Source organism: Calypte anna, chromosome Z (assembly GCF_003957555.1).
Source record: "Calypte anna isolate BGI_N300 chromosome Z, bCalAnn1_v1.p, whole genome shotgun sequence".
Classification (NCBI taxonomy): domain Eukaryota; kingdom Metazoa; phylum Chordata; class Aves; order Apodiformes; family Trochilidae; genus Calypte; species Calypte anna.
Genome location: NC_044274.1, coordinates 19020160 through 19037568, shown reverse-complemented (window position 1 = coordinate 19037568; position 17409 = coordinate 19020160). Strand labels below are relative to the sequence as shown.

At 40.4% G+C, this 17409-nt stretch overlaps 1 protein-coding gene across 1 annotated transcript in view; it reads right to left on the bottom strand.

Moving 5' to 3' along the window:
• Positions 1-13833, bottom strand: part of IL31RA (interleukin 31 receptor A) — a 35348-nt gene extending 21515 nt beyond the window's left edge. Inside the window, exons 1-5 of the mRNA XM_030467417.1 lie at positions 13492-13833; positions 11123-11204; positions 4123-4203; positions 2325-2621; positions 1021-1141 (exon numbers count right to left, since the gene is read on the bottom strand). Of these exons, the coding sequence (XP_030323277.1) occupies positions 1021-1141; positions 2325-2621; positions 4123-4174 (470 nt within the window). The 5' untranslated portion in view covers positions 4175-4203; positions 11123-11204; positions 13492-13833. The remainder of the gene's footprint in view (positions 1-1020; positions 1142-2324; positions 2622-4122; positions 4204-11122; positions 11205-13491) is intronic.
• Positions 13834-17409: the final 3576 nt, after the last annotated feature.

Genomic DNA, 17409 nt, shown 5'->3' with positions numbered 1-17409 from the left:
ATTTGCATATGCCTAAACTGTGTAGCATTTGCCCTTGAATTACGGGGGCTCCATTCTGCTCTCTGTCCCAAGGCTGGGTACCTGTGGAACAATTGCTCTTACTGCTAAAGACTAAGGCAAAAAAGGCATTAATGTTTTAATGTTTCCCCCTGTCCTTATCCCTCGCTTTGTTGACACTGTACTTCTAGAAACATTTTTCCTTGTCTTTTATGGCAGTAGCCAGGTTAGGTTCTACCTGGGCTTTGTCTCTTCTAATTTTCTCCCTGAATAGCCAAATAATGTAGTAGTACATTATGTATTCATTTATGTAGTCATCCTGAGTTGTGTGCCCCTTATTCCAAAGGCTATAAATTCTCCTTTTTTGCCTGAGTTCAAACCAGAGCTGTCTGTTCGGATGATATGTTTTGGAAAACAAATACACTTTCCTAATTTTACTGATCCTTCACAGATTCAATTACTTTAATTGTAACTAGTAAGACAACTTTCTAGGAACAGTAGTAATGAAGAGTAGAGATGCCTTAATGGGGGCAATCCACATGCTATTATTAGTTTTAATTAAAATCTAAAAAAGAAGTGAAATTATGTAACTCCACACACAAACTCCCTTAAAAATATAAATAGTCACTTATGACTAGTAACATATTCCATATGGAACTATGTGACAACAAGCTTTTATTCATCTTTTAAATACAGAGAAAAGGTAAGGCAAACTGTACCACTGCCGAGCTATTACAAGGTAACAAACAGAAATATGACAGAATTTCCTGAAAGGACACACCAATATTATGCTGTCTTTACAGCATATAATTTCATAATAAGCAGTGTAGGATGCAAATCTAACAGGCTGTAACATTTTTCAACCACTACCAACCCCAAACTACTTGAGTTTACTAAGGAAATGTCATGATTCTGAATACCACTATGTTTCCAAGTTTTCTTTAAACAGAAGTCAGGATATGAGAGGAAGGGGGTTCGTGGTGTCACCACACCAACCCAATTCCCAGTATATGCTATACTTACTCTTTCCGATACAAAGTATAGTTCGTCAAAAGATTTGTTTCTCTTCCTGAAGTCCAGGTGCAAGTAAGTTCAGCATCAACATAATAAATGCAGGAAATATTTCCTGGTACGTCTGGTGGAACTACAGTGAGAAACATTCAAAATGTCCAATAAAAATTAGTAATTTTAATGTATAACTGATTCCGCTGGCAAAAAATTCAATTATGGTAAACTTCACAAAGTGTCTTGCATAGCATTTCATGTCATAATTTCTTTACTGCCCTCAAAACTTCTCACAAACTCGAAGTCACTTTTGCCCCCTGGGCAGAAAAGGAGATATTCTTCAGCTGCTTCTCAGAAGTACTTAACTTACTGACCCTGAAGACATTTTTGCAGTATCTTGTATGAAACCACTGCATACATTGTCCCGAACCTCTGACTTAAGCCCCTGCCATACTCCTGCAGTTCAAGGACAGAGTAATAGTAAAACATGGAAGGAGAACAAAAGTTCAGGAAAAGGAATGCACTGTAAGATAAAATTCTTCTTGGTCCCTTCCCAGAATGTCAATGACAACACCTATTCTGAGAAGCTTGCATGACTTCAGAGTGCAGAAGACAACTTCCCAGGAAACACGTCCATATGACCTTGAAGTGAACACTAATTCTGGACACTCTGGGCAAAGGAAATAATTCTCTGCAATCGCTATAGTCTAAGGTCACCCAACAGCTCAAAGTCTTCTTTCTTAAAGCCTGACGTCTTCACTTCACAGAATAAATTAAGGAAATGAAAGAAAGAAAACTGTGTCCAGTGAAATAAACTGGTGGGAAAAGCCCTCTCTTCAAAACAGTACTTTTCTCTCCCACCTAACAAAACACTCAAAAGGTCTTACTTTTATTGACAAGATTACAGTACACTAAACTTTGCATACAGGCAACATCTTTCCCTTCTTTTCATTTCACATTTCTTTGGAACAGAGGATTAGAGAGGAAATCCTTTCTGCAGAAACCTAAAGCTGGCTAGACTAGACAGAAGACAGAACGAGAGGGGCTGTCCAGCACTCTGTGAACTCAACAGATAAACTGGAAAACTCTACTCACTTCAGATGGCCAAGAGTCAGGGTCAGAGAGGCTATGGACCACTGCCAGTGCAGAATGCCTTAAATTTCATGCTTTACTTCAGAAAATAATAAAAAGAAATACTTGAGAACAGATGTCTTACAATACCACAAGCTAACCACCAACCAAATAAAAAAATTAGTTTTAAAGTTAAATTTTTACAGTATATCATTAAAAAAAGTTAAATTTTTTTCCACATTTCTACTTACAGCCAGTTTTAACTTCAGTGTGAACCAAAAGTTGTTCCTTGCCCAAGTACTCAGTGAAACATTTCACATGAGCTTTGCTGTAAGTGAAATTACTGATTGTTATACTAGATACAGTCTCATTCACAATGTTATAGCTTTCCTGAGGAATCAATTCATGATTCAACTTCCAGATTATGTGGCTTGCATTTCTGCGAGGAGTGTAGCGTTTGCCAAGAACACAGAAGAGTTTCAGAGTGGATCCTCTTTCAATTTCAGGAGATGATGGAAAAATGTCAGCATCTCTGACAGAGTTTTCATCTAAAACAAAAATCAAGAATATCACATGACCTTCTAAAGTACCAGTGAAAAAAATTACCATTTATTTTGTTGTTTACAGATCACTTAATTAGCTATGTTTTATGTGGAGTCCAAATGCTCATTGAGTTTGTCACTCAATTAAGATATTGCTGTTTGGAAACAGTTCACATTAGTTATGTTATTACTGTGTGTACTATATAAAGGCATAATGTTCCTACACCAACTCCAGTATTTTTTTAATAGCTGAAAATAAGTATTTTAAATATGCTTTTTAAAATATTCCTATATATAAAGGCTATACACACTATTTTGATGTTATCACTACCAACTATGATACCAAAAGATAGATAAAACTGGCAAGTTTAAAATTTACAAGTAAGCTGCAAAATATTTCAGTATCTTGTTAGTAATTTTACCCCACACAGAATTTATATTCCCAGATATAGTACAGGAATTTTATACAGCATTCGTGTTAGACAAATGCACAGAAACAGGCAGAATGAGTGAATTCAGCAACAGAATTTACCAAACATTGCAAGAATCATAACTTTCATTTTGTGTCACAAAGCTGTTATTTCCATCTGTCCTTGTTATTTCATATTCTGGCCTATAATACTCAATTTAATCAGATTAAAGCGTCACTGTTGTCGCAAGAAACATTTTTAATCCTCAATCATTTATTCACTGCTGTTATTCCCTTTGTGTGCCAGAAGAAGTGGATGCATAGCAAACAAAAAGTAACTGATACAGACAAAAATAAAAGCCTGGTGAAAAGGAACATAATTTTCCATCCAGATCAGATTCCCCTTCACCTCACAACTAGGCACACAGACATACAGTCCAGTGCCAGGGAAGGGAGAACAGAGGTGGAGGGATTGCAGAACTATCTGCTCTTCCAATTTCAGAAGCTAGCTTAAATTGTGGAACTACCACATTAAAAATAGAAATCAACAGTCACACATTGTTATGTGATTTCTAAATTTAAAATAGGAATGAGAATATTAGCAGCCACTGCATGAATCTCTGAACAAGTAATACTCGAATTAAAAGAGTGAAAAACAGTAGACATTAACTGCATTTTAGGTGTTCATTTGTTACATAAACATTAATTTCTTCCATTAGCAGATCTCCAAACAGCCTTTACAAGCAAACAAGGATTGAACCATGATACGAATCCCAGCTGTAGATTCCCCTTCTATATTCTGTGCATCAGGAAAACAGTTAACAAAGTAGTTTTAAAATACTTTTTAAAAATACTTTAAATACTGAAGAAAACAAACCCAGTCTATCTTTACCACAATTAACATTGCACAAGAGAACATGAAGTGCTATGAACTAGTTTTTCATCTGTACTGTACACTATTTAGACAAACAGGTCCTAACTTTCCTCTTAAAATATTTTTTTTTAATTTTCAGAACTCTTCAAAACCTCATTTGGAGAAGGTCACCTTTTAGAAAACTGTCCAACAACAAGACAGGTGCTAATAGTCAAGAAATATACCTGTTATAGAGCTGCAGAGCAGGACGAACATCCAAATCAAACAGCTCAGCATCTTTTCAGTAACTCGGCATGAAATGCTGTCTTAACAGAAAAATAAAAAAAAAACAAATATACTTCAAGGAAATACACTGTAAGTACTTGTATAATAGTTAATAATGCTAATAATAATTTCTCACTTATAGCAAGTATTGCTTCATTCAAGCATTACTTTCCTGCATGTTTTCCTGAGATAAGTGTATACATTTCTCTACCTGAAATCCTTCTGAGACCAAGCCAATCCAACTAAGAAATTTTCCTTCCACGGACTGTCTAAAGAATTGTTTACAAGTATATCTACATCCACTTGAAAGCTCGTTTGCCTTGATATCACCTGAGCAGATTCACTTAGCAGAGTGAATTCTTTTGAATAGGCAGGCTATTGCAGGAGAAGAAATGTTCCAGATCTCTTGTGCATCATCACCTCCTAAAACAATCATTCAGGGAGAGGACAATACTCCCAGGTGGTCACCTACTCAAGGCAGGATACATTCACAGTGGTTTTATCCCAACTTGACAACAAACTGCAAAGGCAAAGGAAGGTACCTCTCCTCTTTGGCTTGCTCTCTGAAGCTGAACTGCTGCACAGCCAAAAATTCCCCCAGAACCCTGGGGAAGAACGAGGAAAGCAAAGAAGTAGAACAATTTAATTTAAAGATACAGATGAATCTAGGGTTCCAGGTAAAAAACAACAGAAATCAATCACTCCTGTTGCCTCAAGCACTCTGTCATCACCCACAGAACCACAGAGTGGATGAGATTGAAAGGGACCTCTGGAAGTCATCTGGTCCAAACACTCTGCCCATCCACCCAGGATCCAGTTGCCCAGGAACATGTCCAGGAAGCTTATGAAGGTCCCAAAGGACAGAAAGATCACAATCTCCCCAGTCTACCTGCTCCACTGCTCAGTCACCCTCATAGTGAAAAAGGGTTTCCTGACATTCAGAAGGATATTCCTGTGTTTCAGGTTGTACCCACTGTCTTGTTTTGTCACTAGACACCATTAGAAAGAGCCTGGCTCTGTCCTCTTTTTTCCTTTTAGATACTGATGAGAAATCCCCTCCCAAGCCTTCTCCAGGCTGAGCAGACCCAGCTCTCTCAACCTTCTCCCATACAAAAGATGCTCCAGTCCCTTAATCATCATTGTGTGATGAAGTTGTTCATTGGACTCTCTCCAGTATGCACATGTCTCTCTTGTACTGGGGAGTCCAGAAATTGACACAATACTCCAAGTGTAGCCTCTTCAGTGCTGAACAGAAGGGAAGTATTATCTCCCTTAATCTGCTGGTTACCACTAGCTTTCCTTGCCACAAGACTACATTGCTGGCTCATGATTCTACCTCTGGATGACAGCACGACCCTCTGGCATATTAGCCACTCCTCCCAGTCTTGTGTCATCTGCAAACTTGCTGAGGATACTAAGGTCTGTCCCATCATTCAGACCATTAACAAAGATGATGAACAAGACTGGATCCAGCACTGACCACTGAAGTACACAACTAGTTACTGGCCTCCAACTAGACTTTGGGCCACTGATCTTGGGCCACTACCCTCTGGCCCATTTTTTCAGCCCATTTTCAGTCCACCTCACTGTCTGCTCATGGAGCCCACACTTCATTATTTTTTCTGTAAGAATTCCTGTCTATGAAGCAGCCCAACTCCAACATGAAGACCAGAGTATGTTACAACACAAACTACTCCTTTGGCTAGTAAGCAGGAGTATTTCTACTTACTGGACAAATAGCTCTAGCTACTCTGTTCACAAGCAAAAGGTTCGCATTTGTATCACTGCTGTCAGTCATGGTCCCTTTTTCACACCACATTTTCAGATTTACCTGAGGAGCTGCTGGAATTTCAGCTCCCCAAGCAAACCTGTACCTCAGGAGAGCTCAAGGTGGGAGGCAATCAATATCTCCCTACAAGAGGTACCCCAGCAGCTTTCAAACCAAACATGGCATCTCTTCTTCCCACAGGTTTGGACAATGCTAGGACAGAGGTGCTCACCAGGTCACTGTTTGGGATAGAGATGTATGGAATATAGGAGTTCTGCCCTACATTACAGTCCCATCCAGAAAAACTTCTTGATGTTGCCAGAAAACAAAATTTTACAGTCATCTAAAAGAGAAAAGCATAGTCAAAAATTGTTTTGCGCTCAAAATCTGCCAGAACTCATCTTAAATATTATTTTTAGATTTTCTTAGGAAACATTTTAGAAAATGTGGGCTATGACAATGCAAAACAGAAGGAAAAACTGAAAAGGATGTGTGGGATAAAAAGAAACAAGGGCAGAGTTTACCCAGTGGCAAAGAAAACTATATTCCATTCAAAAACAAAGAAAAATCATCATGATGACTCTAAAAACAATTTAGAGCCAACTTCATAGGACCCTACACAAATGACTGCTATTCACTGCAGTACACACTGACATCGTCAAGTACTTCTTTAACTAGGAGACTAGTAGATGCAGAAATAAGCTTCAAAGATCGTTATCAACATCAACAAAACCAAGCAAAATAATCAAGAGCACTATAAGATGATGTGCATAACCAAAACTATTTGACAGGAAGAATGGTAAACCCAGGACAAATCAATGAGCTACAGATGTGACACTGTCACAAGGATTTTTTAAAACTGTAAAAAATGGATAATTATATTAGTCAAATCAACTCTTTTTGAAACTGCCCTATGAATATGTTTTTTATCTTGGAGAATATATTAATTCATGAGAATACCAAGTCCTCTATGTAGCAAGTGCTGATAAGCATACATGTGATTGTTTACAGGAAAGAGCTTAAGGCATTTCAACATGAATAATAAAGCCCTATTCTTTCTCCTCTTTACACTTAACAACTAGCAACAAGTAATAAAAGCTCACTGCATGTTCCAGAAAGACTTAATGAATAAAAACAATTACTAACCAATTAAAGCATTTCCCTTAAGTCATAGACTTCTTCCTTGATTCACTGAACATGACTATACAATGACAAGAAATAATAAAAGCTGCTGTAAGATTAGGTAACAGTATGGCAAGAAATTACTGCTTCCAGATCATAAAGGCAGCATCATGACTTCAAATCTATGCAACTATAAAAAAAATTGATCAAAAAGAGAGAAAAGCAACCGGCACAGAGCAGCTGTAAATATGGAATTTGGTTGCACTGCTCTATGTATGAAGTGTTAATAGGTTTTCCTACCTTGTGGACTACTCAAAAAAGGAAAAAAACAAAAGCTAATACCAAGACCATGGTTCTTCCCAAGCAGGATATGCAGTCCTTTTCAACCTCAAACCTAGGAATGAACCAGTTTCTGTAACACTTTTAATAAAATTAACAGTCTGTTTCAGTAGAAGATCTGATGCATAACAAGCCTTCCATGAAGTGATATGGACACTGGTTTTATCTGGGAGCAGCTACCCTTCTCATGGAAATTAAATTCCTGCATAGACTTTGATGAGAGTTTGTGAGAAAAATGAAAAGCCAGTACAAATGAAAACATGGCTTTGGTTAAAGTAAATTACACTTCAAATGGTGCAAGTACACTATTAGGGAGATGAAGAACAATCTGTTGCATAAAAGAAGAAAAAAAAAAAAAGTCTATCAAGTTTATCAGACACGTCTCACTGTCTTTCTTTACTTGCAACTTGGCAAAGCTAACAATTTCTGCTAACACTTGACATATGCTGGTATGCTATTTCTGAGACAGCATGATAAAGAGGTACTTTGGCCAGAAGAGTTCAGCTATTTCCAAGAATAAGGGAAACATTTTTGGGGTGTTTTTTTTGTGATATTGCTTTGACTAGCTCCAGTTATCCCACACTTTTTTAGCAAGGAATGAAACTCCAGGGCACTGGAGAATCATAACAACATTTTTTAATTATTATTGTGCCAAAAATATGACATACCACTGCATATTCCACCACAGCAGACAGAGCTCAGTGCTGCAAGATCAGGCCATGCTAAGGCCAAGCTACAAGAATTTGAAAAAATTCAGCTCCACGTGCTCACCACAAAGCTTAAAAATCCAAAGATCCCACCCACAATCAGTGAGCACGCCTTGTCCTAGACCCATACCTAGCTTTTCCCTCTCTTTTGGTGCTTATCACACTGCGAGTCACTTCCACTTGCTAAAACAGCAGAAAACTAAGCACAAAATGTATTTGTGCTATCTTAGCAAATGTAAGCAACTTGCTTCCTGATCTGACAAGCCTCCATGATACTGATGCTGTGTTTCTCCAGTACCAATAAGGAGCCAGTTATTTGACGTGCCTGCAGCTAGTGACTACATGAGAGACTCCAGGGCAGTGACTCTGCAGTTTACAGCCTGATGCCTTACCACTATATTGATCCTTAACTAAATAGCTTTTTCTCTGTTTTAATACTTATAGAGATTACACATGTAAAAGTGATAGAATAACACTCCTGAGTGAAAGTCACACCATAAATTCAGAATTGCTTCACTTTAAGATATATATATATATAAAGGCTGAATAGATATAAAGGCTGAATTCTTATTAATACAATACTAAAAAAATAGCATGAACAGAACTGTCTCCTTCAACTCTTTAAAAAACTGCTTCATCAAAGCCCAACTTCTTGCAGGAAGAAATCTCAATGAAGGGCTCATTAAATAAATAACTGTTTAGTGGAGTTGATGAAGCAAGGCTTTCTCAATATCAAAACTTGTGGTTTAAAAATTTAAAGAAGTCAGATGAAAAAAATTACCTAAAGTAGCTTTTCCGCATACTCTACCTTAGGACTATTTCTTAATCACTGTCCTCCCCCATTCTGGAGGAAAGATTTTTCAATTCAGATCAAATTCTGAGACTGGTTTTAAGTACAAAAACACATGCTTTTGCATGCAGTGTATCTGTTATACTATGAACACAGAACATGGTATGTCTATAAATGGTTGGGCAGTATGCTTATAGCCTGTGTAAAATGTGCAACATTCATCTTCTAGAATTTCTGACCTCTTTGCTGGAACCTGAGAGGGCATCTTTTCCTGCTTACACTCTTCTAACAGCTAGGAAAGAAAGAAGCTGAAGAGATATCACTGCATTTTATTTAGTCTTTAGTAGCAATTACTACAGCTCTGCCATGCCAGCAACCAATATGGAGAGATAGATCTTGCCAGATAGCAGAAGAGCAAATGCTGAATCCCAGGAGCACCCCCAGCCTGCGTGTGGTCTCACTGGCCCACCCAGCTGTGATGCTATACATGGATACCATTAGAAAAGCTATAGCCATCAGTTTTCAGAAATCCAAGATTCAACTGTATCAGCATTAATACAAACCCTAGAGAAAAAGAGGGTATTTCAGGAAAACGATCCAAACACAAATTTCAGTCTCCATAGTAGTTAACAGGGTGTAGAAGCATCAGCTTCTCTACGAAGGTCAGAAAAGATATTGACATGGATATGTAATGGAAGAAGCAGTAAATGTGAGGGACAGCTAATTGCTTTTTCCAACTCTCTAATCCCAATAAATTTTGCACTGCCAAACTCATCCATGGGAAAAATTATAGACGCTGCAGTGAAAGATCCTGACCACTCTGGTTTTATAGCCCACAGCTCTTAACTAAGCTAAAAATAGTTAGCTGAACCTCCCACTCACCTGGGATGAGTAAGATTTACAATTTTAACATTAAAATAGAGCTTGAGAGTTGCTTAAAGTAACTCTTAGGCAGCTTTTCTTTTGAAAACTAAACCAAAATTATTTAAATCCAGAATTATAACAGCTTACCTTAAAAGGTAAGGCTATCACAATCTACTGAAATTGAGTAACTTAAATAAATTCAGTCTATCCATATTTAATGAAAAAATGGGAACCATGCATCTCACGGACACATCTGAAGAACAGCATGGGGTAAACCTCCTTGAAACACAGTTTAAGCTTTTGACCTCAGAAACTTATTCAAAAGATGTCACAGCAGGCGAAGAAAAAAAGAACAGAAATAAAGGCAGTATTCATCAAGTTCAATGATTTAATTTAAAAGCTACAAATCAACTGGAAACTGTAAATGCAGGAATGCCATGTTCCTCTTTCAGTGTCTAAATAAAAAAATAGGTACAAAAGGATAAAATAATTTTTTTCTAAAATCCTGAAGGACATAGTGAAAGGTCAGGTCAGTTAATCACTGCTGATAACAGTTATTTTGTTTAATATATCCTACATGTACATATTAATGGTTTTGAGAAACCTTTTCTTTTGTTACAAACCAATACTTAACAGCATATTGACCATTTATACATGTTAATAAAAAATGCTATACATTTTAGTGAAAGTTCCAATTTTGACTTAACACAGCTTAGTACCAATAAAGAAAACTAATTATGTCTAGTAAGCAGAATACTTCATTAATAATAATTATTTTTTGAACAAGCAAAACAAGCCTCTATATCATAAAGTATAAAATGCTCATCTAGATTAAAAACCTACACAACAAATATTTGTTTGTTGATTAGTATTTTATACTTCATAACAAAAACATATTTTTTAGCGAAAAAGCTTAAAGCTGACCTGGCAAGACTCACTAAAAGGAAGGCCAGGCCATCAATATCACTGAATGTTTGTGACACTGTCAGAGAAAACTGCAGCTCTCATAGCTGAACTGTCATCCCTCGTTCTTTTTTCACTGAAAAAGAAAGAAAAAATAAAGAGTCTAGCCAGGGCTTGAGAAGGTTTCTAGTACACTTCTGGTCTTGGAGCTTCTTTTCAGAAGAGAGACTGGAAAGTGTATGTTGGCTGCAAGAGTCAACTTTGAGAGATGATTTTGTGTCAAGAGATTTTCAGTCACTAGGATGTTATTAGATAGGATGGTTGTCTTTGTGACCCGTCCTTGAGCACCATCACTCAAGTGTGGGGAACAAGATGTCTCTAACATGGTAAGCAACCAGGTGAGAAAAATGGAAGGTCAGGGTGGGAGGATCCATTCATTGAGCTTGAAAGAAACAAAGAACTCTCACTGAGGGAGGGTGGCCAGATTCCAGTCTCTTGCAGTTGCCAGATTTGGGTGGTTTTACCCTGAGGTTTATAAAGAACACACACCTGTCAGAAAATCAGAAGGAAGATTCTCTGTATTATTTCAGAGCATTTCATCTTGTCCAGCCTTGGCTCTTAGAACTAAGACAAATTCAAAATATGCCAGAGTAAAACACACCCACTTAAATAATGTTAGCAAACCATGCTTCGCAAGAAAGCAAAAAAAAAATACGCCTGGTCTCTTCAGGGAATCAGCTACAGCCCCAAATTGGAGGACATAATCATAATCCCCAACCTACTGCAGCACTGGAAGTGTTACAGGACACAGAGAACAATGCAGGGAATCCTGTGCTCCCACAGACACACTCAGTGAAAGAGAATGAGTAAAAACCTCACTATCATACTGCCTTAATACTCAGAAAAGACTGTGAGCCCATAGCTTATCTGTACACATAATACACCATTCTGAAAAACAGATTTAATCATATATTCTAGAAAATATAACAAACTCAAACTCAAACAGACTCAGCTGATGGTGAATTGTGTACTTGTATTACTATTGAGTTACTTATCCTTGGGTTTAGGAGTTAATTTAGAATGTAGCCAGTTTCTACACATTATTTCATCTCCTATAATTTTCATGGTAATTAAGAAGCTTGCTTACACTCTCAACTGTCAAACATCCTTCCCCATGTTCATCTCAACCTTATATAAATGGAAGAAGCATAACCCTCTTTAAAAGGACTTAATGTCAGTTTTCCATTTCCTTAGGTTATTTTTCACACTCTCTTCTAAGCTTTCTCCAGTAGGTTCACACCCTTCCTGACGTGAGGACCACACTATCTGAATATGCAGAGCTGGATTTACAGGAAGAAGTAAGCTACATCTCCACTGTATTAATGCAGCTGATGCACAACATGACATAAAACCCTCTGCACAGGTCACCTTCACCAGTTCTTCACCAGATGCTGAACATCTCATGTAATTTGTTACAAGAACACTAGATCACTATCAGACACTTACCTGCTATTCCTATTACTGTACATCTAAGCAGATTGGCACTTTTTTCCTAACAGCGCAGAGTCATCTAAAACTGTCCTTATGTCACTACTTATAAAGTCTTTTTTGTCCTATTGACAATCCTCCAAATTCTTTGATCACAAAAATACTTATCTTGATGTTGACCTGTGTAAGACAACTGCCATGTCACCCTGCTAATTCAGAGTGCTAATGTTAATTCATTAAGGTTGTATGTCTTGTTTTTCTTTTGTTTACCACCTACACTATAAACTTTACTGGCAGTATTTTTGTATTTTAGTCAAAAATGCTAGCTGAAAGATGGAGCACTACTGTGAAATAGGCTCCATGGGACCTACTAAAAGCTGCTACTCTTTGATATTTCCAAGTATGGCAGTTTAAAATGTTCCCAACAAGCACCAAATAATGGAAAAACTAGCAGGCTTAAATGAGTGTTCTAGAAAAATTAAGATCTTTTATGTTCAATACTGCAACCTCTGAGATATAAGCCTGGGAGCTTTTTTCCACTTTTCTTATTCTTTTTGAGACCTGTTTTTTTACCGATAGCCTCTGACATAAAAATCTGAACTGAAACATTCCATTCTTTTGCCCAATATGTGTACCTTTCTTTAAGCATGAAAATGTTCTCTTGCCCAGTGCTTTAATTCACATGGAAGATGGATTTCAACGATTTTAGAAATCATCTTCAAAAGCCAGCAGTCACACAACCAATTACAGATGAGACATTCAGTGCAGCTTCTCCAGTTCAGGCAGGAGTGCATGTGGGTGATACTCAGGAGGGAGATAAACATGAACATGAGAGAGAACTGTTTTTTCCCAGTAGACAGAAACTGTGCAAGCACAGAAGCAGCTTGGGGGCAGTGTACTTAAATTTAATTTGCCACTCAGGGAAAATCTGGGTGACTCCTAACATCTTAAGTGGCCAGCAGTCAGGAAAGAGGCTTTACTGCTTTCGATGACTACATATATTGCAAACATTTTGAGAACTAACACATATCATTGCACACACAAAGGAAACCACTGCCAAGCATATTTCTATTCTTGCCAAAAAAGGAACTAATGCAATCAGCTAAGCAGGAGCTTTCAGTGTCTCATGAACTTGAAAGAAAGAAACTGAAAGGAGTCGCTTGGTCCGAAGGGACAGAGAAGCATGCCCTGCCTCAAGTCTGGTATGAACATCGGGAGAGATGAGAAAGCAAGCACGCATCACCGCAGAGACAGATCCACTCGCGTAACGCTCCAGGGAAGAACTTCACACTTACCCACTCTCCGTATAAGCAGAGGAACCTATGCTGAAAGAAAGCTTTTCACTTACCACGGCTGCAGAACTGGAGTTTCGTGTAACAGGGACCTCAGTTTCCCGGCGACTGCCGAGGGATGTAGCAAAATAGGAAGTTACCAAGCTCAGCCCACTTAACACTTTTTCTCGTAATTCTGAAATAGCGAAGCCACCACCCCCGGCGCCAGGACCCACGGGGACCGCTGTCCGGCTTCCTCTCTCCAGCTGCCGCCTCACCGGCGCCGAACCCCGACGGCCGCGGGTCAGCAACGCAGCCGCAGGCGGATGCCCCGACGTCCCCGGTGGCGGAACCAGGGAGCCCCCTCCAAAGGCTCGGGCGGGGATGAGGGTGCCGGACCCCACCGAACCACCGCCTCGGGGACCGGCAAGGGACCGGGGAGGTGAAGCCTCCAACACGTCCTCACTTCTCCCCGCAACCTCTCGACCCCTCACCTCCGCCTCCCGCCAGACCGGTACCCGAGGGCCCTGAGACGGGGCCGCCCCCCGCCCGCCCCTCGCACACTCCGCCCTCCCCGGTGACCTCCCCAGCCCGGCGGGGCTGCGGGTGGCGGCGGTACCGAAAACCAACGGAGGGAAGGTACGGGGCGTGCCGTCAGGCAGCTGGGACGGGGTGACAAGGATGCTGAGCCAGCCTTGCTATCCCCAGCAACGGGACAGTCTGCAACTCGCTGTAAGTGCACAGGGTGGATTGGCATAAATGCCCCTTTCAAAGGGCATTAAGTGGCCGGCTCGGTACCGGTTTACACAGCAACATTTTGATGCAGACGCGTTAGTTCAACAGTGTGTTCACAGTGCATAAACGTGCACAGGTTAACACATTAGGCAACAGGGATCACGGCAGCACGCTGACACACACGGACCTCACGCATTATTTAGGGCAGCAGCACTGAGAGAGAAACTAAAGGATCCTACGATAGCTCTTAAAGCTAACAAATGTACTCCAGTTAATGACTTAGAAGAAAGCTGCAGCCATCAGTAGCATAAAGCAATAAAAGGACTGAGAATTGGGAGTATTGCAACTGAGAGCCTGTGAAGTTAGTAAATGGAAATCCTAAGTCCCCAGTAATGTGCCTCTTACTAAGCACATGTGTCCTTTCTAAGCAGACACTCTAAGAACAGATACTGCATTTTAAACCTCAGTCAAACAACATCATCCAGAGGTCCTGGACCCTAATCAGGAAGAAATCCATAACAGACATTAAATGTGTTTATCATATGCCAGTGTCACAGACAAGACAAGCTGTAGACCTGGCCCCATCCCTTTCTCTCCCCTAAATTCTGTAGAGTCTCTTTAATAGTAGAAACCTGTGGGGTTTGGCCCTTTTTATTTTAAAACCAGAGATATTTGAGCTGTCAGCCTAACCAGTTATCTCACCCACTCACTCCAGCCCACCACCCCTTCCCATCGCAGAGATGGCTACTTGTCTGGGAAGGTTGTACTGGCTCCTTGCTCCACAGCCACTTAGCATTACCAGTCCCAAGGACCAGTCAAGGTCCCCAGGCTCCCCCAGCATTATTCTCCAAGCATGCCTTCCATCTCCTGGATCTCTCCCCACTTCCAAGACCTTTCTCCCTTTCCTATCCCTTCCCCCTGGCTTTCCCTTGCCTCTCTCCCTCACAGCAGCAATTTGAGCACACAAGCTCAGCACTCACCTCTGCTTTCTGAGCATTCCTTATCTAGCCTTCACTCTCTGTAGTTAATAATCACACTCAGACAGGTAGTTAAACTTAAGGAAGTTGTCAAAACAACAGGTTACAGCTAACAAAACTTAACAAAGTTAAGTAGTAGTAGTAGTGAAAGTTAGAAACTATGTCACTCTCGTGTGCCAAGGTAAGGTTAGAAACAGAGACAGAGGAAGGGAGAGAGAGAGAAAGAGATAAAGAAGAGATAGAGAAGATATCACCGCCCTTTGATCCAGTGATGATCTCAGTAAGGAAGTTCAGGTCCCTGGATGGCGGGCACACACCCTCCATTTAGAGTGTGCTTCCTTTACGCCTCCTGACCCCACCTTGGGGGGGCTTTGGCATATCTTGCAAAGTCAGGTGTTCACTTGGGCCCCTTCAGATGGGATGACAAAGCAATAACCCTTATTTCTGCACGTGCCCTCTCCAGTGGCTTTACCCGGGGCACACACCAGATGTCACTCTGCCTCCACAGGGTACAGCTCACCTGCCCCTGTCCCTTATGGAATAAGGACAGTGTCCTGCCTGTCAGGGTGGCCATCAAACAGAGCTCGCCTTGCCAGGCCAGTGTTCAGCTTATCAGGATAGCCACTAAAGGAGGGGCTGCTCCTGTGAGAATAGGGCCCCCTTTATCAGGGTGGTTACCCACCTGGGGGTCTATCCTTGAGAGAACAGGGTCCAGATGGCTCTTGAATGAGGCCTCCACCTGAGTGCAATGTCCATTTTGTCAGGGCAGCTGTTTTGAAACAAATACTATTTTTGAGATTCTACAGGTGGTGAGACAACTGGCTCAGGTTGCCCAAGGAAGTTGTGGCTGCCCCCTCCCTGGAAATGTTGAAGGCCAGTTTGGATGGGGCCTTGAACAACCTGGTTGAAGACAGGCTGGGCTGCCCAGCACCAGGCACAGCTGGTTCCAGGCAGCCCTGTGGTCCACTGCGGAACATAGCTGAGCCCCTCAGCCAAGCTGGTGGCTGTGGAATTATTCCAATAATTTCTATAAATTATCCAAATTGTATTTCTACTTCTTAAGTAAAGGTACTGCATTTTGAGCTAGTGGAATATGGCTAGTGTAGCATGATTACGTTAATTGCTGGCACTATCAGGGCTACTCAGTGTATTAACTCAGAGAGAAATTGTATGTGGGGCAGAGTGGAGATGCTGCATTTACACTGTGTGGCAACAATACCAACTAACTACTCTTTTGATACCCTAGGCCAACAACCTTCATCTGTCAACAAAATGCTGTCCTTAGGGGAACCTTGCTCATTACAATCTTAATATCATGCAAAAAATACACCTCCATCCCTGAAGTTACCTACCTCCAAGGTGCAATCACCCCTTACTGAACCCACACTCTAAAAAGGGGAGAACATTGCACCAATCACAGTACAGATATGCTTGACTAGAGTCACTCAAGAGCCACCTTGTGTGTGAAAATAGCCAACAGGGGAAAGGATTTCAGGGAAGATACCACTGCAAGGATACCCTTGACCTCTGGGACCAGCTGATAGTCTGAGCCTCTGTTCCCTCCACTGGGATGCCTTTGGATAACATAATACTCAACTGTATCAAGTTGCCCCATCCCTTTCTCTTCCCCTAAATTCTGTGGAGTCTCTTTAATAGTAGAAATCTCCACACCTGTGGGTTTTGGTCCAGAAATCTCTATAAAATAGGTATTCTGCATGTGCTTTGCAGATTTATCACCATCAATCCAAGGAACTAGTATACCGGTGCTCTAATAAATCACACTATTCATTGATCTGGCAGTGAAAACTCCCACTGAGCACACCAAATTCTAGTGTGTGGCTGTGATAGTTCCTGTTAAACATGACTGGATGCATAGTGTAGAGTTAGTAGTGTATCTGGATCCTTGATTTCCAGCCTACTAAAGATAACTGGATATTGCTCAGAATCTAAGCCCAGCCACCTCCAATATCTGAGGGTCAGCTGGATTGCAAGGGGCTTATTTTCTGCTAATTTTCTTTATACCCCTTAACACAAGAGGTGCCTGAGAGAAAACGTGTAAAGCTGAAAGGGTAGTAGAGCATGGAGTAGTTTCATTACCATCCCTGAAGTGATTTAAGACATGTAGATACAGTGCACAGGAATATGGTTTAGTGGTGGACTTTGGCAGTGCTGGGTTAACAGTTGGACTTAATAATTTTAAAGGTCTTTACCAATGAAAACAATTCTACAAGAAGGAATAAAAAAGAGCAAGAATCAGCAGAGGCAGCACCAGGGCCAAAGGAG